General features: G+C 45.9%; 1 protein-coding gene and 1 long non-coding RNA gene across 9 annotated transcripts in view; one reads left to right on the forward strand and one right to left on the reverse strand.

Moving 5' to 3' along the window:
* The window catches only part of LOC117894203, a 106546-nt gene that overhangs the window by 70980 nt on the left and 10338 nt on the right, over nucleotides 1-25228 (forward strand). For 5 of the 8 annotated variants that reach the window (XR_004648852.1, XR_004648851.1, XR_004648854.1 and 2 more), the window contains 2 exons: nucleotides 8847-8908; nucleotides 17223-17362. This is a non-coding gene — a long non-coding RNA (uncharacterized LOC117894203). The remainder of the gene's footprint in view (nucleotides 1-8846; nucleotides 8909-17222; nucleotides 17363-25228) is intronic. The other 3 variants (XR_004648857.1, XR_004648856.1, XR_004648858.1) reach the window with 1 other exon arrangement.
* LOC117894186 (dendritic arbor reduction protein 1) overlaps nucleotides 1238-25228 on the reverse strand; it is a 28895-nt gene continuing 4904 nt past the window's right edge. Inside the window, exons 2-6 of the mRNA XM_034801099.1 lie at nucleotides 9070-9634; nucleotides 7890-8692; nucleotides 7180-7819; nucleotides 5005-5064; nucleotides 1238-2116 (exon numbers count right to left, since the gene is read on the reverse strand). Coding sequence (XP_034656990.1) covers nucleotides 1929-2116; nucleotides 5005-5064; nucleotides 7180-7819; nucleotides 7890-8692; nucleotides 9070-9634 — 2256 coding nt within the window. The 3' untranslated portion in view covers nucleotides 1238-1928. The remainder of the gene's footprint in view (nucleotides 2117-5004; nucleotides 5065-7179; nucleotides 7820-7889; nucleotides 8693-9069; nucleotides 9635-25228) is intronic.

Here is a 25228-nt window from a genome sequence, read left to right on the forward strand (position 1 = left end):
TGGATACTGGATACTGTAGATACAATGAACGCGGGTCGCCCAAAGTGAGCGATGGAATGGCACAAAGATTGAATGAATGGATGGAGATGTGGGGATATGTGGATGTGGATATATGTATCTGGATGTGGATGAATGGGGGCATGCCAATGTCTCAACGCCCACATGCGTGGGTACGCCCAGAGGACAGACATATCAGAGTGGATCAGGGCAAGAGGTAGACTTAAGGCGTTGATGGGTAAGAAAGAAAGTTGGCCGAAAAGCCTTGAACTCGGTAAAAGATTCAAAAATCAAAATCAGACTGCTCTGAGTACAGCTGAAAATATGTAAAATTGCTAGGAAAATTCCATAGCATTCCTCATCCATTAGAAGCCCAATCTCGTTCCTCAAATTAATTGCTAAAAATGTGTTATAAATTTGTGACAAATTCAACAACTTTCCCCGGTGGTTCTTCATTATTTTCCGAAGTTATTCTCCACAAATAGCTTTAATGGCTCCCCACATTCTCGTAAAACATAAAATGATTAACCTTTTCGTGGCGCAGACGCATTTTTTATCGCCTCCAATCAAAACACAATGACACGCTCAAAATTTGAAATGCAATGCGAACAATCGAAATTATTATTGTTATTTTTTGTCTCTTTTTTATTGTTGTTAACAATTTTGAAGCAGCAGCGTGGGGCTGGGGGGGCAACCGCATTTGCTTGACATGTTTGATTCGTGTACAAAATATCTTGATAATGATCGCGGGGCAATGACAACGAAACGCAATTCAGTTTCAAGTTCCACAGAGAGAGACAAACATTCCACCTGGTTGCCGGGTCTGTGTTGCGGTTCGGTGTGGTTACACTTATCGGCTTTAGATTCCCGTGATCTAAATGAAATAATTGTCTACTTGGTGGTTTATTTCTTAGCTTCAGGAGGGGGGCAGAGTGGTGTAAAAGAGTAGAGAAAAGAGAGTAAAGTGAAGGCACCTCCTTTGGGATTAGAACTTCAGTTTCGGGAATGTTAAAGGGAAGCATTAATGTGGAGATTTCAGACAGTTTTCGGATGGAAATTCATGAAGTGGAAGATGGAAGAATAACATGTTTCGTAAGTTATTGTTATTGAATATGAATTCGAACATTTGCAGTACATTTTCACGAGCTATGAACATGTAAATATCAAAATTAATATCATGGAACTCTCCGTAATTTTGTGAGTAAGAGAAAATCATCGTAGAGCGTTTTTCTTTTGGTTTTCAAAAATGTTTATTGGATTTTTGTTTTGTGCCAGCACTTTTTGGTGGTTTGAAACAGTATACAGCGACGCACACACACTTAAACTAAACATATACAGATATACATATATGTATGTATATTTACGTTGAAATACATATAGATAGATCTATGGCTAAAAACTAGTCGTACACGGAATACAGTTACAGTTACAGATACAGATGGATATTTATATGGGAGATACATACAGCAAATGTAGCATTTAAGATAGCAGACTATGAACTATGTTTTTGTTTTGTCTACGAACTAAGCCTATGATGACGGGGAATCTAGTTAGTTCTTATGCGGGGAGAACCTACATCAAGAAATATATACAAGTGCGGGGCAGGGGGCGGGTGCTTAAGAGTAGATTTGTAGGTTTTTGAATGTTTGTTGAAGCATAAACGATGGTAATTTCACTAGTACTTAAACTAGTTTTAGATTTGAGTTAGTTTGAGTTCTTGCCAGCGATTCCTAGAGTTCGTTTAGTGTGTGTTTATTTAGTAGTCGTACCCTTTAGTACTATAGTTAACCTTTCAACTAAACGAATTCATTTGTCATAACTAAACTAAAGTCCTTTGGATTGTGGTATAGTTGATTTTGTTGTTGCTCCTGTTGCTCATGTGGTTGTTCTGCAGGTCGCTCCCCTTCCGTGGGAGGGACCTTCTTTCGCTCTCATTTGTTCTTGGGCAAATGCCGCTTCATGTGCAGCGCCAAATGGTCGCTACGCGCAAAACTTCGCTCACAAACGATGCACTTGAAGGGCTTGGCGCCCGTGTGCTTGCGGTAGTGTCGCGTCAGCTCATCGGAGCGGGCAAAGCGCCACTCGCACTCGGGCCACTGGCAGGTGTAGGGCTTTTCACCTGTAAAGAAAAGAGAGGAGAAAAGATGAGACATGTTTGTGGAACAGTATCGAGAGAGGTTTGTGGACTTTAAGCTACTCTTGGCTAGCCTCAAGGCCTCAAGAAACATCAGAATTCTGATTAAAAAATATCTGAATAAAATATTTTCCACGCTTGTGGATTTCTGATGTATTTGGACACATTTTTGGTGTCTTTTTCCAGAGATTATGGAGCGCAACGAATGTAAATAATTGAATTTGATTCAGCAACAGATTTGATTCAATCAAAGAGCTACAGAAAAACTCCCTCCCAATCAACTTTCCCCGAAATCAAACCCCAACAATTGACAGACCATCTCTGATCTATCGGAGCATAAGAAATGTGTACCTTATTATTGGTTTCTTTGGAGTATTCCATGAGTTTGGATCTCGAGTGTCGAGTGGCCACTCGTCTGACACTTATTTTTGCTGGCTGCAGAGGGGAGGGAAGGTGTCTTTGCCGGCGTGACTTATTGGTTTATTCAGATCTCATTTTAATGAACTCAAGTGTTCATCGAATCGTAGACCCAACTCCAGACACGACACGTGTGCTGTGTGCTGTGTGCTTTGTAGGGGGTTTAAATACTCAGTGACTCATGGAAGCTCTAACGAGGGAGGGGGAAAGACCTCCCCTAACCGTTAAACAATAACAAAAACAAAAGTCTGTCCGTGGGAATATACTTTGGCAAAAACAAACAGAAAACAGACAAAAGTTATGTAAATGTTGTTTTGTAATGTGCGATGAACGCAATGCGATAAGCACATATCGGAGCAGAGAGTAGAGCGGAGCTGAGAGCAGAGAATTACTTCATAATTTTACTTGTGGGGCCACCACCGATAAGGCCGATCCGGCAATACAAACAAATTTAGAGCTAAACCAAAAAAGGCGCTGAATGGGGAGGCTGAAGCAGAAGGAGGAGGGAATAAAGCTGAAGCAGGGACTGGCACTGAGGCTGGAGCTCGCGACTGTTGCCTCAGGCTAATCGTTGATTCGAGTCCGGTGGGTCCGATGAGGTCCATGGGTGTCCAGGTCCAGTGCCTAGACCTCCTCCGGTCCTCGCATCGGTCGCTGGGCATAAAAATCAAACTAATTTATGGCAGCGCGAACATATTAGCAAACAAATCAGTACAAAATAAGCCACAGACGAAGGAGGAGGAACGAGAGACAGACAGACAGGGGATCGTGGATCGGGCAGACCGTCGACTGTAGATACGTGAAATTTATGCGTTCGCTTGTAGCATAAAGATTAGTTACCAAATGATTTTCTAATCGACGCAGGCAGATAAAAACCAAAAGCCCAAATAAAACGAAGAAATTTACGAGCCACGAATGGAGAGCCCATGGAGAGGATGGAGACCGGAGACTGGAGGCTTAGATCTGATCTGTGTAGCTCATCTTGAAGTTGATTTTCCCTTTCGTGTGTCTTGGCTTTCCATTAGAAACGCATTAGAAACAGCAAACAAGCCACAAGCTTGGCCAACAAGCACATACCAAGGGGACAGACAGACAGACAGCTCTCCTCTCGATGAGTCTGGCAAATATTGAAGCAAAATGTCCATCTCCTCCTTCAGCGTTGCGTCGCTAATCAGCAAAGACAACAACACACTCGACTGGCGTCTGTGGCGCCTCAAGATGTGCCGCAAATTGCATGAGGAATGTGTGTGTGGAGCAAAGGGGCGCTTGGGTGGGGTCTCTTGGAGTGGAGAGTTCGACGTTAACTAACTCAAAAGCCAAACAAACGGACAGCCATCAGACGGTAGCCAAAAACACTTGAAAAACTGCTGCACAAGGGAGGGAGATGGAGACACTTGCAGGGGGGCAGTGCCCAGTGGGCTTCAAGGATCGTGTTGGCCAAAGGCTGGGCTATAAAAGTGTTTGAGAGTTGCCCCAAATTAGAGAGAGAGTTAAGATTGGCCACCCAAAGGCAGCGAAAGAGAGAGAGAGAGATATTTCAGCTGTGATCTGTAGAAGTCGAGGTTTTTGGCTTCTCTTTGACCTTTTCCCCAGCAGTAAATACTTTCAGCCATTCCATTCCGAATTCCCCACCAGCTTTTTGATGGGGCGTTAACGTTTATCGCTTAAGTGAAAATCAGCGCAGAATATCCATACTCGTAATGCTCGTAATAATAAAAATGTTTTTAAGGGGCAGACGGTTTTAAGTTGTGGCATAAATCAGCTGGTCATGTGCGATTAATAAAATTTCCTAAGGGAGAGTGCGGGGAGGCAGATGGGGGGCTGCCTTGTTCTGTGTTTTTTCCTGTTGTAAAACGTGTGGCCCATAAAACGCGAAGAAGGCAGAAGGCGATTCAGGTGATCATCAAGCATCAGACAGCAGGCAACAGGTGGGGAGTGCATCGGTGGCAGTTGCAGCCACAGATCCGATCCAAATGGCGGGGAACGTCAAGTGTAATCTGAGCAAGAAGAAGGAGCCAAACCGAAATGCAGGCCAAACGTGCGGCCAGCTGATGGCGTTGGCGATTGCCGCTGCTGCTGCTGCTGCTGCTGCTGCTGCTGGATGTTGCAACAGCCACTGACCACAAGAAAAAACAAAGGCAAACAAAACAACAACAAAAAACAAACCATAGAAATCACGATTTTTGCTCTGTGGTTGAAAATTGAAAATGTGAACAGCAGACAAATCAGAAACAGCAACAGAAAAAGCAAAAAAAACCTCCGCTTGAAGGGGCTCTGCTGCTCTTTGGGCCCAAATTATTTGGCTGGAAAACCACTCGTACAAATATGAGATTGCGAATTAATCAAAAGGCTGCCCACTGCCACTGCCATCGGTGCAGCTGCAGCCCACATGCCCCACAGACAGACAGAAATCCGAGTGACCCGAGTGGGTGGAAGGTGGAAGAGACTTGACTTACCCGTGTGTATCCTCTGATGGGCCTTCAAATGCGAGCTTTTGGTGTACACCTTGGAGCAACCTGAAAGAAACGAACGAAAGAAAATGGATTAAGAAATAGGAAAAAATATAGAAGGGAGGAAGAGGAGCAGCCACAACTGGATTGAGGAGAAGTGGGTTACTGGGCGTTGGCCTTTAATTAGGAGGAACTTCACTTAAGAGAAAGTCACCATCCATTCGGTGGAGAGGCAGTGACATTTATGAGGCACTTACAAGGATGCCCAGTGCCATGCCATGCCATGCCCCCTCGCACACGTACGCTCTAATTGAAAGCTGCAGCATGTACGTGCCGCGCAAAACAATGCACCCGAATCCGAATCAGCAGCCAGTCAAGAATGTTGCACCGCGAGACAGCAGCAGCAGCAGCAACAGGCAGCGACACACGGGCAACATGCAACCAGCATCGACAATCGACAATCGTCGACAGTTGAACGCGTGATTGGTCGCATAGATACGAACCGTACCGAACCGAACCGATACGGAGGACTGCCACTTCGACTTCGACTCCGACTGCGCCTTCGATCTCCTTGCCAGACATAACTCACTTGTTGCCACAGTCCACAGTTGTTGCATGCAGCAGCAGTGGCAGCAGCAGAGAGCCAAACCGTTCACCCATCGACTGATGCGTGCGTTTATGGCATAATAACTTCATTTGGACAGCATTTTTGTTTGCCAGGCAGTCAGTCAGTCAGTCATTCAGTCAGCCAGCCAGCCAGTCAGTCATTCAATCGCGAGTCCCGTCCCATTCCAAGTCTTAATATTTGTGGTCTTACGCGCATTCTGTGCTGTACTGTAGTTGCTGTAAGTTGTCTAAAAATGGCCATGGCAAACGTGTCAGACAATTGTCAATTATTTATTAGTGGCAACGCACGTAGAGCCAACAGTCTCAGTCCCAGTCCCAGCCCCCAACCATCCATCCATCCATCCATCGAGCCCAGACAGACGCAGAAACTTCGTCTGGGGGGACTACGCTTTGGAGTCGCTATTTTGTGGCTAAATCTTTTGGCCAGACAATCATTGCCTCTAGCTTTGGGCTTTTAAGCCATCCATCGATGGCTAATGGATGGTGCTGATACGCGCCGTGTACAGCATGGAATTGTAGTTGTAGGCAGTCGCTGTATAGCGGGGGAGATGATGTGATATCTCGCATCTTTACGTTGGGAGTTCTTTTGATGGATTGGGATGGGGGAATATTTAAAAAGATCTTCTGTTTTGGGAAGATTATCCAAGGCGGAAGGAAATACGAGAGGTTGCTGGGGAAGGGCTTCTAATTGAAGATTATATTACTGAAGGTTTCTTTCCTCTTTGAAGTTACAGCTAGAGAGCTCATTCTCGTGCTGATTTTAATGAGATCTTTGCTGGATTGTTGGAAGAATCTTCCGAATTTTGTATGTGAATTTACTTCCCGTTTGATTGTGTTGAGTGTTTCTGTTAGAGTTCAGTTTGTGGGTTGATATAAGCTTCAACAGGAGGATCTTCATAGAGAGGTTCTACCAAAGAATGATTGTTGAATGATTTTGAATCGATTTCCTGCTCTATGATCGTTTTCCTCATTGATTTCTATATATTTATATGCCATGCTTCCATGCAGCAGTGACTCAATCGATCTTTCGATCTATCTGTGACATTGAAAACGCTCTTTGCAACGCTTGGTTGCAACTGTAACAAAAGCCACAGCTCACGGCGGAGGTGGAGGAGTAGGAAACGTCGTCTTACATAAATATGGCAATTGGCTAATTAGAATTACAAAGAAGGCAATAGAAAAAGCGCCACAACGGCAGCGGAGGGGAAACTGTCACACAGTGAGCGACAGAAAGATGCGGACGATGGCAGCAAGATAATAAATAAATGTATAGATAAATGGAGAGGAATAAATAAATGACGATTGGAAATACGCGTCAAGCATGCGCAATGGGAACGCACGTGGAGGGAAGAGCTAGAGCTAGAGCTTCCACTTGGAGGAGCGGAAGGTGCAGGGGAAAGGGGGGACTGATTCTCTGTTACGAAAAGTGTCGCAAAGCGCGCGAAATGATAAACGAGAGAAGCGACATGCAGCGAATGCCTAAAAAGATCTACAAACGAGTCGCCTAGGAGGAGGAAGTGGCTCAGTGGCGCAGTGGCATCTACTGGTACTCACCCACGAAATCACAGTGATGGATGCGACGCTTCTCCAGCTCCGGATTGTTGCGTCGATTGTAGCGCACTGTCCGCACGCTCATGAGGCTGGCAATGTGCGCCGCCGTCCCGGGCTGATGGTGCGCATGCCTGCCCCTTCGGCCAGAGGAGCCACCAGAACGCGGCGGAGGTGCTGCAGGTGCCACGGGCGAGGGCTGCTGCTGCTGGGTCAGCTGCTGTTGCGCGGATACAGAGGCGGAGGCTGTGAGGGTGGTGAGCGTCGTGGCAGAACCCCCTCCAACGCCCAGTAGCTGCAGCTGCGGTGGCTGTGGGAGACCCACCAGCAGTCCGTGACCTTGCTGGTAGGGCGGTGGCGGGGTGGTGCGTCGCTGGGCGGCTGCGGCTGCCGCTGAGGGGCTGCCCGGATCTGAGCTGGGCGGCGTCAGCGGTGGGACGAACATGTGGCGCGTCGAAGACGAGGCCGATGACGAGGAGGCAGACGAGGATGTGGCAGAGGGTGTGCTGGGTGCCGCCGGGGGGCACAGTTGTTGCAATTGAGCAACGCCATGTTGAGCTGTGGGCGTGGCAGTGTGGGCGGATGCAGCACTCGCTGCTGCTGCTGCTGCGGATGGCGGGTGTATTTGGTATTTGGTGTGAAATGTCTGCAACGAAACGGAGTGGAGAGACATTGATGCTGGTGCCACACCAAGGGGGCAAAGACTCGACTCTTACCTGACTGTTGTGCCAGCTGTAGCCGTAGCTGCTGCTGCTGCTGCTGATGGCTGTCGTGTTGCTGCTGCTGTTGCTACCGTTCAGATAGCCGCCGCCTGATGCGGTGGCATTCAATTGAGATGCGTATTGCTGCTGATAGGAGGAGGTGCTGCTGCTGTTGTTATTGTCGCCGGGGGTCGCCGTTGCCTGCAGCTGCTGCTTGGGGCTGTTGCTGCCACTGTGTTGCTGCTGCTGTTGCTGCTGCGCTAGCTGCTGTTGCAGTTGCAACTCCACCACCGACTCGACAGCGGGTGGCAGCACCGACGACAGACTGGGATGATGCTGGTACAAGTGCTGCTGCTGTTGCTGCTGTTGCTGATAATGTTGCTGATAGTGTTGCTGATGTTGCTGCTGCTGGTATTGCTGCTGCTGCTGTTGAGCCTGTTGCTGCTGCTGTTGTGCCTGTTGCTGCTGCTGCTGCTGTTGTCGCTGCTGCTTCTCTGTCTTGATCTCCATCGGACTGAGCAGCGGCGTTGAGAAAGTCTCTAGCAAACTCTCATCCAGCGCTTCCATTTTGACCTGTGGCAGCTGCTGTTGCTGCTGTTGCACCGATGTTGCATTGTCCCCATTGCTGTTGCTGCCGCTTGTTGTGTTGTTGTTGTTGCTGCTGCCACTGCCACCGTTCGTTGTGGCACTCAGCATGAGCGCGTTCTCTGGATCGATATTTTGTATTGAGGTAGTAATATCGTCCCAGAGCACTGGCCGCGGATACGCATCGTCCAATGGATTCGCAAAGAGCGTTGCCGTCTCTTTGTTTTTGGTTTCTGTTTAGGGGAAAGAGTGGAGGAAATCGCTTTATAATCGTTCCACTGCTAACACATTATGCAAATCAATCGCATGGTTCGGGAATCTATGAGAAATCTCGCGCATATGCATGAAATTTTCTAACCAGCTGCTGATTTGTTTGACTATTTATAGAGCTTGCTGGGCTGGAACTGGCTGGACTGTTTAGAGGCCTACGAATGCGCTATAGCTGAGTGGTAAGTGTTGTGTATCTTTCAGATACAAAATCTACCACAAATCGCAGCTCATTTGAGGCTTCGTTGAGGCTGGAAGTTGTCTCTCTTTTTTGGTTTCCGATTTCACATTTTTCGCTATTGACTTGCGAGATTTCTCCATGCGTGTAATTTTTGGGACTTACCATACAAATACTCCTTGTCCCCGCCCGTGCTGCTGCTGCCGCCGCCCGAGGCTGAGGCTGCACCCGAACCCCCCACATAGCCCAGAGCCACCTCGTAGGGCGCACCATCGAAGAGGGGCGTGCAGGCATAGGCGGAGCTTGAGTTGGAGTTGGGGGAGCCGGCGGCATGCTGCTGCTGCTGCTGCTGCTGCTGGGGATCCGTCGAGCCATAACCCACCGCTGACAGCTGCCACGCGTCCGTGCCACCACTCTCGCCGCTCTGCAGGCTGTGCGACTGCTGCTGGTGGTGCAAGTGGTGCGCCGCGTGATGGTGGTGCTGATGGTGATGCTGGTGCTGGTGCTGGTGCGAATGATGATGATGCAGGTGATGATGGTGGAACTGATGCTGCTGTTGCTGCTGGGTCTGCTGCTGGTGGGACGCTGCTGCCAGGCTGGGGGTCTGGCTGCCATTGCTGTTGTGGCTGTTGTTGCTGGTGGCGGCAGCCAGAACCTCCAGCTCCACGTCGGCGGGCTCTATCTTGTGGAGACGTCCCATCAGCTCGTGCCCATAGTCCAGTTCCGGGGACTGCAGAGAAGAGCGAGAGCAGAAAGCAGAACATAAAGTGTTAGTAAATCGTGTGGTATATGGCCCATCTGGTAATCAGAGGAATGGCTCTGCAGCCTCCTCTCTTCCCTAGCCATAAATTTTGATTAAACTTTTATCGCCCAGCCTGCCTTTGCCACACACTCTCTGGGGCATGCTGCCCCCCACTCTACCTCCTGCTGCTGTTGCTGTTGCTTCTACTTTATCTTTACGAGTTTGTGCATTTCTTTTCCCTCTCTCTCTCTCTCTCTCTCTGTTGCTTTTCTTTCTTTATTTTTATTCGTTGAAGTTTTATTTTTATTCTGATTTTGATTTGGATTTCGATTTGGATTTGAAGTTTTATTTTTATGGCCAGCAGAGAGCAGCGACACAGCAGTCTGTCGCCTCAGCCGCTGCCGTTGCAAGTTCGTTGCCCAAGTTTTTCGTTTTGTGGCAAACAAATTGTCGCTGTTTAGTGGCTGACAAAACTCTTCAGTTTCTGGGCATTTGTTTGCCAATTTGTAAGCTGATTTATCCGTGGGTTCTTCGTCTCCATAAAATCTATTTATAGATCTTGTCGATTAAAACTGCCTTTCCATTGTCTCTATTTCTCTTTTGTTCAACGTAGAACAGACGAAGATCTTGTCTCTCCCTGCCACTAATTTATGGCAACACTTAACGTTGTTTAGGCAAACATAATAATCATTTGGCAAATTAGTTGTGAGTTTTTTTGTATGCTCCCCGGAGAACCGCAATGGAACGCTTTTCACATGCAAATTAAGCGATGTGGTGGCGTGGCAGCAGCCCAAAAGGGACAATATATCATCAACAGTGTCGATCGAAAGGCAGCCAAGAAATAGCCAGCAAAAAACCCACCGAAAATCTGACTCAAATGCTCGACACTGACTCATGATGCCGATGCCCCCCGTGCCACAAATTCATCTACGAATATATTCAGCAACAACCCCGAACCGCACCGAACCGTACAGAAATGTTGCCTCGTTTTCTCTGCTGTTTTTTATGAGCTGAAAATTTACGAGCATGGCAAATTATTTTCGCTGCAATATTTTGTTTGAGCTGCGCTGTGCGCCGCAGCATTTTATTGACTGTGCGGGAATACCTTTTTGAGTGCCCTGTAATGCAGAGAGTACACTAGGCAAGAGGAAAAGTGTAAATGGAGAAATTTAAAGCGGAGTTTTATCTATCAAAATGCAAGAACTGAAGGAAATCGGTGCAAAATGTGCAAAGTTAGAGTCCTATTTGGCTCCTTGAACACTTGACTTTGTCGCACATTATTCAACCCAGAGCAATGCACTTTTGACTGCACAAAGAATCATAGATTCCTGGGTATCTCCATGTCGAGCTTCGTGTGCCACTTCCGACTGGTTTTTTTTTTTGGGCTTTCTGTGGCGGTGGCCCCAACTCTTTTTTGGTGAATAATGTTTGCTCAAAAGCGGGAGGTCAAACATATGGCGTGTGATAATTTTAATAGATTTTCGTGTATATTTGTTTCACTGCTGCTCGTATGAGTAATGTCTCTGTTTTGCCCACTGTCCCTCAGTGTGGAGTGTGGACTGTGGAGGAGTGATTGTCTCATTGGATTGTGGACTGTGATTTTCCACGAATTGGTTTTCCCTGGCTGCCCGTTGGCAAATGTTCTTTCTGTGGGTCTCGCTGCAAGCGAGTCCAGGGCGCATTTAGTGGGCTCCCCACGCAAATGACCTCATAAGAATGCGTGGCATGTCGTCGCTTCCAGTGCTCGTTTGGAGCCTTGCGGAATCTTTAAGTGGTGGCTCCCCACTTGGGCATTAGCCCCGTAGTTCGATTTGGACTTTGGAGGCGGCCCAAGCAGCCAAGCAGCCAAGCAGCTCTCTAGGCAACGGTAACCTGTCTTTTGGGCCTCTCTTTCTCTGGGTCTCTTCTCCGTGTGTCTCTCCGTCTCTTCGTCTCTCTTGTTGACACATTGACAGGGCCACTGAGACGGGCCACAAACATGAATTTCAATTATGAACCTGTTGTTGTTGCTGTTGCTTTTGTCGTTCTTTTGGACATTTCGCCATAGAGTTCTCTGCGCTCTGCCCTTTCCCTCGCTGAGGTGAAATTATGTTCGGGTACTCACAATTTCAATTTCTTTTTTATTCTTTATGATTTTTAGTTATTCTTTTTGCTTGTGGCACGCCAAAGTATTTTTATTTATTTATTTATGATTCTTTTTTGAGCATTAAACTGCCGTTGCCAATAAACGGCAGAACAGAACCTCCGATAAATGGACATTACATTACGTACCATATAATAATTTGCATAAATTTGTGGGGGAATATCAGTGGGAGGAGGAGAATGTTGCCTCTGTCCCTGTTTATTTGTCTTTTAATTTATTTGATTTTTTGTTGCTTTGTTTTATGTTATTGTTTATTGATTTGACCCATTTCGTTGGTGTCGTTTGGTGGGTGTTGATGGATGGGGTCTGGATGGGGCTCATAAAAAGTGCAACTGTTGTGCTTGCAAGGGGATTTCATATGCAGGGCAGGCAAGGCGTTTGGAAAACGATTATGCTCTGCAGTTAAGGTAGTGAGAGCATTAAATTTCCCCTTTTTACTGATTTCCCTCAATCCTCAACCCATTTTAGTGATTCTTTCAATCTCTCCTTAGACATTTATGTGTATGACTTCAACAGAAAGAATAGGCACAATGATATTAACCTCTTTCAACCCTTTCGCAATGAATATTCATTAAATTTTCAAGGGAAGAGCACTCTAAAAACCTTCCACAATTCTAGAGGTTCCCTCCGATCATATCCCAACCTTCTTCCATGTCTCTTCCCATTTTCCCAGCTTTCCCTATCGTCAGCGCAAAGCAAACAAGCCGCTACGTTTTCCTGTATAATTTTTCCCATTTTCCCATTTTCCCATAGCCTTCCACCTTCCTTTGTGGCCCCTGCAATTGGCCATGGCCCGTGAATTTTCGAGTGCATTTTTGCGGCTATTTAGCAATTCGTTTTGGTGATTTTTCATAGGTATTTCTGACTTTTATGTGGACTGACACACAGCTCCTGCTGCAGATGCAACTGCAACTGCAGCTTCATTAGGTGGTGCTGCTTCTGCTGCATGTGGCATGCCGCTTTGGCATTTCTCAGGTGAATGGCGGCAACAAAACGTGAGGCACTGCTGCCTGTTGCTTGTTGCCTGTTGCCTTTTAATGGCCAAAAGCGTTAAGTGCATATAAGCACACAAATAAAGTTGTTAACTATTGTTTAACGCCACGGACAGACCGACAGACAGACGGAGAGACAGAGGAGGGCAAAAGAGGGACAAAGACATTGTTGTGGCACCTACACGTGTATTAAGGCCCCCAAACAACAGCAACAACAATAATAATCCAACAACAGAAACCATATTTATTTATAAGAAAACAACAAAATAACAAGAAACAGCCCGAGAGCAGAGGGAGAGCATAAAAAATAATGACAAACATAAATATCAGCGTTTACGAGTGCAACGTGACTTCATTTCAAATCGAAAAAAATATGCAAAATATCAACCAAGACACAAAACGCACAAAAACACACACACAGACGCAGAAGATATACACGCTCGATGGAACAGTGCGGGAGATATGTATGTGTACAGATTGCCATTAAATGTAATGCTAGTAGATTTATGTTTGCTTTTTATCAGAGATAAATAGAAAGAATAGAAGAATTGCATTCAATTCAATTAAAAATTCTGTGTAAAGTATAACCTATTTTCTTTGAGTGTACAACAAAAGAGAGAGGTGTTTAGAGAGAGAAAGAGAGAGAGAGCTCACTGCCTGTCACACGTGCTTCGGTTGGTCAAGAACCTCGCAAAGACCAAATTTGGCACTTGCTTTGCGCCGCTCTGAGAAATGGAAACATAATTCGAAATACTCCCAAACAAAAACAACACACACACGCACATACTCGGAACTAAATTCAAAGAGAAAAAGAAAGAAAAATAGCCATAAAAATTAATAAATTTGATGTTCCATTATATTCCGCTGTGATGTTTGATGTTGTTGTTGGTACTTTTATTGTGTTGCCTCGACAGGCGCTTTGCATTTTAAAGAGGGGAGCTCCACTCCACTCTTTAAGCCACTCTGCTCCCAGCACACTCTCTTTGCCTCTCCCCTCTGTGTTTTTCGGGCACACATTTGACATTTCTTTTGGGGTCTCTCTCTTTTCCCTGTCTTTCTATCGATTAACAGCCATCAATATGCCAAAAATCAAAGAGCCCAAATAAAAATATATGTCAAATTGCCAACTGTTTATTTGATATTTTTACTATTATTAATTTTGAACATTTTCTTTGGAGCTGCTGCTGCTGTTGGCTCTGCTCTTTGGGCGCTTCGATCTCCACCAATATTGAGCCATAAAATTGGCTTCATTTTGCGGCTCTGACAGCCAGTTGCTGCGGCGCATAAACTTGATCATAAATGTCGCTAGAGATCGGTGATCTGTGATCCGTGCTTAGTCTGTCTGTCTGTGTTTGAGCAATAAAATTGCTAAGAAATGGGTCCAAATATAATATCAATAACAAAAGCATTTGAACTGCGGGAAGATAATAAATTAAGTGCCTAAATGGTTCGCCAGGGAATTGGGTTGTAAAAATCAGAGTTCCACGAGAACTCTGCGCCCACATGGAACCACAAATGGAGGAATTCTAATCGAACAGAGGAGGGGAAATGTATACCTTTGCGTGAAGATTTCGAGGCATCTTTTAGTGTAGTTTCCCCCCGTGGCAAATTGCCTGGTAATTGCCACAGACAAAACGATTCGTTTCGATTCAATTCGATTGAACGGCAACTTCATTAACGGCACGTGCCAAATATCAGTCAACAGATCTTTGCTTTTGGAATTCCATGGGTTCGGGTGGGGGGAGCATCTAACAATGGAGGCCTGATGTACCCAGCGGATAAGGCGGCAAAAAAGGTAATTGCTTTGGCCAAAAAGAGAAAGAAAAGAAAGAGAGGAGCCACCGCCGAGCACAGACAATCGAATAATCGTTAAATAATCGATGAATTCATTGCGCGAGAGGGTAAGTGCCCCGAGGGCAAACTACAATCGCAAATATTTCCTGAAATTTGTTTCATGAAACGACTTTTAATGTGCTTAGAAATAGTGAAAGTTTTCTGCCATTAAGACAGGAAACGGCAGCAGACAGGCGGCAACTTTGTGGCAAGAACAAGTTCGTTGCCAGAGTCATTCGATTCGATTAGATTCGAGAATCAATGTCAAATGCCACATTTGACCCTCTTCAAGGGGCACTTCTCTGCAAATTAGAAACCCCTTTTCGCCATAAAAGCTAAACGCTGGGCCATAAACAACAAACAAACAGCAACCAAGACAGAGTCTATGCGCAGAAGATCGTAAAAATCGTTTAGTTTTACTCGTTGTTCAGTTTAGCTGTACCACATGCGAGTTGTACGTCTGTCCATGACTCATGTGGCAAGCACGCGGGCAGGCAGGCAGCAGCCCAAAGAAACAATTTGCATAAAAAATCGCTGGCAATTATTTTATTGGACCAAGCGAACATAAATCTTGGCCAACGATTGGCGACTGAGGCAGCCAGACGAATGGAAATGGAGATGGAGATGGAGAGAGAGCTGAAGAGAGAGAGAGAGTAGGAAAAACTATGCCAAATATGTTTTCCGCGTTTTCCACTGGCTGTGCAACGCTTTTGCCTTCTACGTTTTGTCGCCAAAAAATATATCAGCCTAGCAAATCAAATTTGGAACAGTAGTTGGGGTGCCCCTTGGGGCCCACTCTTTGCATTGCAGATGGAGTCGGAGTCTCGGAGTGGGGTGGCGGGGAGTGGCGTGGCGTGGCGTGGCGGCTGCGGCTGGCAACGACAAGTGCAGGCCCATGCTCGACATGCGTTTTGCATCGTTTCGTTGTGGTTTTTCTTTGCTGTTTGGGAAATGGTCAGTGCCTCACAGAGTTTCCTTTTGCAGTCAATTTCTTGGAACTTGGAACCGATTTTTGGCATGTCTTTTGTGTGTGTCTTTTGGGCGGTGGAGAGCGATTACATGGCGACTGCATTATTGCATTATTCAGTGTGTCTTTTCGAATCGAATGAGGAATGCCCTGCCACCAAATATACCCTCTCCTCCAGCCACAGTCACAGCCTCTGCAACATTGCCACATGCAGCAGACAAGCACCCAAGCAGGCAGACAGGCAGCCAGGCAGGCAGGCAGGCAGGCAGGCAGGCGTGTAGGTATTGACAGGCCATGCAGCTACCTGTTGCACACACTCGTGCTGCAACCTTTACATGGGACATGCCACAGCGAGAATCATTTACACGCGAGCAGCTCTGCTCAAAGGAGAGATAGAGAGGCTAGAGGGAGGCAGTCTGCTGTGGTTCATGCCGCGCTTGGAGTCTGATTTGGTTTATTTGCTTGTCGCCAGTCGCCCCAATTTGTTGGCACAGCGGGGATGCATCTTGCTGTACACAAACCAAGCAGCTAGAAATATCAGTGTAGCTGCTGCAACCCCTCCACCTCCTTGTAACACCTTCGGCCCGAAAGCGGAGCTCATCAATTAGGTACCAAAGATTCGAAGCTTATACATATTTAAAGTGTATTAAAGGAGGAGGTAAAGATCTACAAAGAGTGGAAAGATCTGTCTGTGCGAGATCTGTGAGGAATTTAGGAGAATGAGGCCCCTCGGGAAGGTGTCAATTTGACATAAATGGACACCTCTCTCCCAGTCCCTCTCTTGCACTTCTCTCTTATCTGCTGTGCTCGTGTCGTTTACATAATTAAATGAGGTCTTCTGCACTCTGCGCAGTCGTAATGATTTCTAATCGTAAAAGAGGCGCTAAGTGGAAGGGCAAACATTAGCCACAAAACAAAACAACAACAACAACAACAACAACAAAAACATCTCTCGACCAACAGAAAAAAAAGGTGTTAAAAGAAAAGCATGAAACGTTTATCTACCTTCCTGTGCCTCTCTCTTGTCTCCCTCTTTGGCTTCTTTTTCTTAAAAGTCCATTAAAAAAATCAAATGTTGCCCGGTCATCTTTTTATTTTAATAGGGGCAGCTGCAAATTCCACTGCCAAGTTCCTCTCTCCCTCTCTCTGGCAGAACATTCATCAACTCTGATCAAAATTTAGATCATCATCATAAATTTAGTCGAACGCCCTCGCGCCCATATCATCGCAAGAGCCGACCCTCAACCCTCCTCCACCCTGATAATGATTACAATGCCTGCGTGGCAGACCCTCAACCCTCGATTGGAGTTCATCTGCTGCCGCCTTGTGCACCCAATCCATCTCCCTCTTTTTTGTTGTCAGTGCCTTTTTCATTAGCGTTCGGGTTATTAACCACCTTTCTGCCCCGTGTGCCTGCTCCGTGTCTCTTCCCCCACTCCACTCTCGTGTCATGTCTGTCCTTTGGCTGTGTCTGTGCCCTTTTGAGCCCAACATTTTAACACCTTTCTGAAGGTGTGTGTGCCCTGTCGCTTTCTGGCATTGGCGTGTGCTGCTGCTGCCCGAGGAGACGCGTGCGAGTCTTTAAAATTAACTTGCTTCGTGTTTCACTGACAAAATGTGTTTTTTTCGGACTCTTTTCAGGGCCTAAAGGGTGCCACGGGAAGAAAGAAAACCAGATGGAGCAGAGTAGGAGGAGTTGCCTGATTGAAGTTCAGCCAAAACAGATGGAAGTCGTTCCAAAAACTAAGGCTATTTAGCAGAGAATCAATGCGGATTAAAAGGTAAGAACATTTATATTTCATCTCCACATTCTGTCTTCGAAAATCTCAGATATTTATAGACTTTTGCTCCATTGAATTGCCCCAATCAATTCCCTAAACTCTCAACCCCAAAAATGAGTTCACTTTTAATTCTTGCAACCCACATTTGAGCGTGGAATGATTCATTTTGAAAATGTGTTGCAATTCGTATTCCCCTGCTGCTCCCATTCCCGATTCTGCAGCGTTTCAATGGACCTTTTCAAATGCCATTCATTATGCCACTAAACTTATTAGCTACAAATGTGTCTCCTCAATGTGTCACGTTACAGTCCCCCAACGGCGGCATAAATCACTTGCCAAAACAGCAAACGGCAGCCCCGCCGCAGCACCAGCTGGAAGACGGACAGGGGAACACTGGGGCCACAATTGTTGAGGCGGGACAATGGGGGACAGCAGCAGCAGCAGCGGCAGCGGCAGCAGGCCAAAGAAATGCGTTAATCAATGCAAGAGTCCCAAAAAGAGTAGCAGCAGCAGCGGCTGAAAAGCCGAAAAGCCAATGCCATAAATGGGCAGAGGGAGAGACCAGCCCACAAAAAATCAGAAAAACAAACTTCAACCATCGAGTGTGTCGCACGTGAGTCCCAGATGAGTGGCTGTACAAAGGGAGGAGGGGTCGAAGGGGGCAGACAGACACTTGCCGAAACGCTTGAAACTTCCTCATTTGGCATGACCACAAAAATACACGTAAGTGTGTGTTCCCTCTCCCCTTCCCTCAGTACCCCGACCCCTGTGGGCCTCAAGTGAATCTGAATCGCACTTCATTAAGACGCTTTTTGTTGTTATTTTATTTTCGCTGAATATTTGCTGTAAAAATAACAAACGCGAAAAACAAAATACTTGCGAAAAACTGAGCACTGAAAACCAAAATGTAAGCTTAAAAAATATTTGCGCTTTTGTTAACGAAAAGGCAACAGTCGAGGGAGCATTTTGCGTTAATGATGCACATTGTTCAATGAAAATGAAAGCACAGAGCAACTGCAACTGCAACTGGAAGCTGGGAGGTTCACTCTGCAGCTGCAGAGGCTGTGACCTGCGTTGCAAAAGGATTCCAGGGCTGTGCCGGACATTGTTGTGTGATATTTTTCCCTATAAATGAATGCGACTTTCGCTTTGGCATCAGGCTAAGGCAAGAGTTCCCATTTGGGTGGAAAAACTACACTTTTGAACTTAGGATTTGAAGCTCTGTCTATGGCCTATCTTTTGCTCCAAAAACTTCTTTGTAGCCAACAGTTTTGTGTAACTTTAATAACCTTTTTCGTCATGTGCATCCCTGTGGGATTTATGGGGCCCCACTCAAGCCGATTAGTCTGCCTCTCTCGCGCCAACCCACTCGGACGTCTGACGTCAAAGGCAGCTTCTCAGCTCCCCTTCGTTTGTTGCGCAGGTGGGCGTCAATTGGAGCAGCATCAGCATCAGCAGCTGCATCCAAAATAAAACCCCAAACAAATGGCAAAACAAGCCGAAATGATTGCCCGCTTCCTGCTCACAGAGCGGGGTGGACAGGGGAGGGGATGCGGGCACTACAGTGTCTGGAGAATTATGCACTAAGCGATTGTCATTACAATAAATTTCGCATATTGTGCGCATAAATTTCGCACAAGCTTCAAAGGAGTCGTCGCAGCTGCCTGCCGCTGCTGCTGCCACAGTGGGGACATCCATAGCTGGAGCTGTGGAGCTGTGGAGCTGTGTGCCCCATGACTCATGTGTGGCTCATGGTTGCTGTTCTTATTGTTGGTGCAGAAACTGGGTCAAATTGCGGCATATTCGTGTGCTTAGAATGCCGCCTCAAACAGGCAGTACGACGGTGCGACGGTGCGACAGGGCGACAGAAAGAGAGACAATGAGTCAACGGTTACGTATACGCAATGTGGGCCAGGGCAGTAACTTCTTCGAAATGACATTTTCCACAGCTGGAAGTTTAGTTTTTTGTTGTGTTTTTGTGTGTTTTGGGCAGCTGTCGAACTGTCAAAACGTTTGCCTTATCGACATTTCAATTAGCTTCACTTTGAGCCGCAGTTCAGGCCGAATGTTGCCGCAGAAATGAGGCAGGCTACAGCTGAAACGAGAGTCTGCCACATTAACGATATAAATTGATAGTTGGCCTGTCAAAATCTTTTGGCATATATCTATTTGGCGTTGACTAGCATTCAAATATCTCAGCCACAAATGGACTCTCCTTCATATGCCGCATGGCTGCTGTATGTCTGCCGTATGCAGATTGTGTGGCAAGTTTAAAATGCCACCAGCCATCACCACCAAACAGACAGACAGACAGAGCGACGTTTTGTGCTACTGTTTAACATTTTTCAAGTTTTTTCTCTGCCGGTTTTTTTGCTCATTCAAAAGTCCATTGGCTGACTGTCCAATTAAGCATTTATTTTCCAGCATTTAATTAGAGGAGAGATAAAAGCGTTTAGTGATTGGAAAATGGGTGGAAAAATATGACAGAAATTCCATGGGAATGAGGGACATTGATCTGGTCAAGACAAGAGGTGGAGTGTCATGGAATTGCGCTCTTGGAATCGCTTTCAGAACTTACTTTCCTTTTTGTTTTCTGTGTGTATATTCTCGCTTGATTAATTTCATTTATTATGGAATGAATCTCCTTCTCCCTCGCTCCCCCCAGAATGTGATTTATTTTAACGATGCACCCAAATGAGTTTAATTAAACAAAAGCTTAGAGAATTGGCTACTCAATTATTTGTTGGCTTAACTGTTTGTTTAATTCGCGTGTTAAGTGCATTTAATTTTAACAGTGACATATAAATTATCAGGCGGCAACCTTGGGCAATTCTCAATTCAAAATAATTACAAATGAATTCTCAGCAGAGGCACTAACAGTGAGGGAGAGGAAGGGAGACACAAATACTATTTTATAGTGCAGATAGAATCAACGATTGAGTGAATAACTCTTGTAAAATCAAATAAAAGTAAGACTGAAATATGTACCTCGAGGGCAGACATATTTTGACCATCGGTTTTGTACAATTAATAAAAACAGAAAACAGAAAAACTCACAGCAGAAAACCAGGGGCATAAATTATAAGGCTAACATATGTCTGGCTTGCCCCTGTCCCTTCCCCTCTCCTCTCTGGAGGCAACTGCCAATTGCAATCACGACTCAGACGCGGACTCGGGCAGAAACTGTGCCTGCGCCTGGGCCAGAAATCATAGCCATGGCTTGGGACAAATGCGGCATGATGGCCCAAGGGGACGGGCCAGGCAATTACCCACAACTGGGAAATTAAAATGCATGTGCAACAGAAGGGGCAGCAGCGGCAGCAGCAGCAGCAGCCGCTGCACCACCGAGATGAATGCGTGTGGGGCACACACAGAGTTTTCGGAGTTCGGAGAGCTGTATGCTCGGTGACCCCTTGAACCGCCTGCATGCCGCCGCATGTTGCTGCTTTTGCCGCTGCAGCTTCATAAAATATGTGACAGCTTTGACACCAACAAACAAATAACCCTCCCCTCCGCGTCCCTCTGCCGCGTATCTCCCTTATGCCCCCACCTTATGCACACCTCTTTAGGGGGCAACATCATGTCCAACAAGATTTTCGTTTAAAATGCGAACAGGTTTCGCTTTTATTTTCCCTCTGCGAGTGCCGCTGCCTGCCCCACACTGCACAACATCGAAGCACAGGCATTGAAACTCTTACTTTCCAGGGAAACATCACACCTGCCGAGGGACCCAGAACCCATGTTGGACAGTGTAAACCCAATGCGAGAAAGGCACAGCCATCGGAGTTAGAGATTATGCTAATTTTCGGCATTTCATTGAGGAAAAAGAGCCTCCATATCTCGGTATCTATTGGGATGGGAGGGGAGCTGTGGAGTGGAGTGAAGGCATTTCATTGAGGCCAAGAGATATTTACGCAACCAGTTAACAGAAAACCCGATTCCCCCGCTCCAGAGGGGTGTCCAGAAAAGAAACATAACTCCCAAAAATAGACAAACAAAAAACGAACGAAAGACAAAAATCGAAAGATAAATCAATGGAAAGACGACGAGGGAATAAACAATAATTTGGTTAAATTAGAAAATCGGTAACAAAAATCAATGATGCTGAAAATTTTCATAATAATAGCGTTAATAGGTATCATAACAACGGTGGCCCCCGTACCCAATACCTCGTACCAATACCCATTCCTCAGTCAAAGACAGACCCCAACAATGGCTTTTTGGGGAAAGGTGGGAAAAGATACTCCCCGCTGGAGTTGGAGTTTTGTCTTTTGGTCAGAGGGGAGTAGTGCGAGGGGAGTTAATGGTCGACAAATTGTTGAATGAAATTGATATGGGAATGAATGGGTTGGGGAAGCCTTATAAAAGAGAGAAATTGAAAGAAACTTTGGAATGGGTACAATTTCCACCAAATTTAATCTTTCTCCATCATTTTTTATGCACAATTAGCCAGGAAGTGCAATTAATAAATTTCTCTATTCCTGATTCGACTTGGAATTTCCCGAACAATAAAAATGGCGACAATATCCATTCCATTCTTGATTCTCGCGTTTCTGTTTCAACGCAAATTTCTTCCTATATAAAGCACACACACACACACAGATACACGCTCTCTATATACACATACTTCCCGTTAAGCTATGGAACATGCGCAGTCGCCGCTATCCGCTCTACGCTCCACGCTCCACGCTCCGCTCAACGGCTGTTAAGCACCATTAAGCAGCAAAAGCAAACGTCGCCATGTTGAGACAGCCCCCCAGTCCCCTCCCCACCCTTGCCAACGTAAATGCCCACCCCAGACAGCACCCGACACCCGCTGGAAGCGTCCAACCAGCAGCCGCCAGCAGCAACAACAAGCAAAGGCATTAGCAAAAGCTTTGCGGCAAGCGCAGCAAATCAAAACACATTTCATAGTTTCACAGCGAGAGAGAGACGGAGAGACAGTGAGAAATACGGCAGCAAAAGCTGTGAGAGTATGTTGGACAGGGGTGTAGTTAAAGAGGGGAAGAAAAGAGTAATTGCAAGATAATTAATTCAAATTCCGGGTAGTAGAAATGTAGCCATGAGATAGCTAAGAATTTATTTTAATCTATTAAACTCCAATGCTAGCCCCTTCTCTTCATTATCCCCAACAACGCCTCTGCCTGCACACAAGCACATGGGAATATGTTCATATTTATGCGTGTGTAGAGTTGGGAGATAATAGCAAAAACAAAAAACTGCCTGCTTGCTTTTGTTTTTTCGTTGCTGCTAAAGCTGAGTGACATCTGCCTCTCTCTCTCACTCTATCTATCTGCCACTCTGCACCCCCGTTAAGTACCCAATCTCCCCTCCACTCCATCCACCAGCATCGATTGCCGCGACGCCATTTGCTGCTGCCGCTGCTGCTGCTGCCGGCCCCCGCTGTCGTTCTGCTTATGTGCGCATGACGAATGACCGCAATTTGCGACAGTTTTTACTTTGTATCTTTTTCTCCCTCAACTATAATATTGTATCTCTCCGTCTATCTTTCTCTCTCTCTCTCTGACTGACTGATGTTTGACTATCTATTGATTGTCTGTCTATTTTCTTTATTGGCTGACTTTAAATGTAGATATTTTTCCTACCCATTCCATTTCGGTTTATTCTCGTACTCGTACACGTACCCGTGTGCCCGTATTGTATATAAGTTTATTTATTCTAATGACAAGTCACTCGAAACTGAATTATATTGATATTGCTATTGTTGCCAATTGCCAATTGCTATTGGCATTTCGTGTTCCCGTCTAGAGCGCCATTTTCTATGGCCAGCGATTTGTTATAGTATTTTATGTGAGCTTTTTGTAAATGGAATTAATTGGATTTGTATGGGAAATTTATTTGAAATTGGTTTTGGGAGGGTTGGACACAACATGCAATTGGGTAACAATATTGCAAGATATTTACGAAAGGAATTACATCCACAGAACCATCGAACTTGCCTTGACTTGAACACTCTCTTTTCTGTTTACATTTCCCATATGACACGCGGTATATCCTCACTTTCCACCCTCACGCTGCACTCTTCCCGCTCATTTGCATAAAAACCTTCGCACAGCTATTGCATATCATCGGGATATTGAATATCCTTTGCTCCTTTGCGCTGAACAAACACCAAATGCATAATAAAACATTAATTGATGTCGATGACGCGTCGCCTCAAAACTCTATTCTCACAATTTCACGCTAAGCAATCATCAGCGCAAACACACACGTGGGGATGGGATGGATATCTATCCATAGGGTGACCAGTGAAGCTATGAAATGGTTATGGTCGAGGGTGACAGCCCAGACTTTGGAGGGCACAGGAAGTGCCCGAGTCGAGGGCGACCTGAGGGCATTTTTGTAGCTGTGGAACTGGGAAGAACATTGGGCACATAAAACCAATTTCCGATCAGAGCTGCGAATCACTGATGCCTGACGATCGCTACAAAACGGGAGGGGAGCGGGAGGAGCAGGGCATGCGCAACATGTTGGAATCAATAAAAATTTGAAATGAAATGAAAACTGTTGAATAATACAGGATTTGCGGGCAATTAATTGTTGTTTTGTGTGCAAGAGCAACAGGAAATATGTGTAAATGTTTACCTCCCAGGGAAAAGCAAAAAACCTGCCGAGGGGTTCCCGAAAGCGGTTCAATGGCCAGGCACAAGATCATTCAGTGACCACGGACTCCCTTCTTCGCTGCCATACGATACGACACGATACTCTTATTGACAGGCTCTATTAGTGGGTCAATTGCCCAACACAACACAACACAACACAACAAAACAGATCTCTGGCGCTACGATCTTCAGCCCATTCTTTCCACAGATTCGTGCGTGTACTGCTGCGTACTCTGGCAATTAGCGCAAGTGATCGTCGGATCAACGATGAGTGATGATCGATCGCCGATCGCCGATCGAGTGGGGCATGGTACGGGGGGTAATAATAGAAATCTTCAATCTTTAGGTGATAAAAGTTAAGTAAGCAAATAATGTAAATTGGAATAATCTTGCGCGCATGCTCTTTGGCTGACTTGATCTTTTTGTTGTGTGTGTGTCTTCTTTTTTTCGAGTTCCATCGAAAGTTAAGCTTACGAAATGGTTTTACAATACATCCACACTCCATCGAAAATTGGCCCGCCATTAGCTTGTGGGATTTCGATTTCAATTTGAATTTGCAATTTGAGCGTATCTCTGGGATGTCTGTTATTTATCTGGCTGAACTTTTGTGTCTGGGTTTTACGAGCCCAGAGCCCAGCGCCCATAGCCGCCCAAGGGACAGCACAGATCTCTGGCCAGATCGAGATGGGAGGCGGCTGGCCTGCTGATGTGATGACTCTATCAGCGGTCCCCGATCAAATGTGTTTGCCCCATTGTTGTTTTGCCACATTTCTCACCTTCAGGCTTCGGGCACCCGATGATGGGTTTTTCGGTGCGATGAGATGTTGCGCCTTGACGCGCTGTCGGCAGAAATAAATTTTAGTTTTTATTGAGATTTACAGCACACTTGAAGAGCATTTGACATCGGCCTGGGTCGCCTAAGCCGTTCAACTATTTGAAGATTTTACGCAGATTTGGTTTCATAATCAAATAATTGATCTTAATGCGGCATCAAATGAGCTCTCTCGGGGGAAGCTTTAAATATATTTTATTTCGTTGCCAAGCTCCCCCTCCCCTCCCATGCCGCCATCCACATTTGTGGCAACTGGAAACGTGTCTCTCTGTCAGCTGCTGAGCTTTTGATCCAATCAAACTTGAAACGAATTGCGCTTCAATGTTGCCTTCCAGCGGGGACACCGAGGGGCACACAGGCACACAATGCTCTGTGTTTTAGCACCTCCACTTCAGAGACATTCGATTCGAT

The sequence above is a fragment of the Drosophila subobscura genome, chromosome J (assembly GCF_008121235.1).
Source record: "Drosophila subobscura isolate 14011-0131.10 chromosome J, UCBerk_Dsub_1.0, whole genome shotgun sequence".
NCBI classification, from domain to species: Eukaryota; Metazoa; Arthropoda; class Insecta; order Diptera; family Drosophilidae; genus Drosophila; species Drosophila subobscura.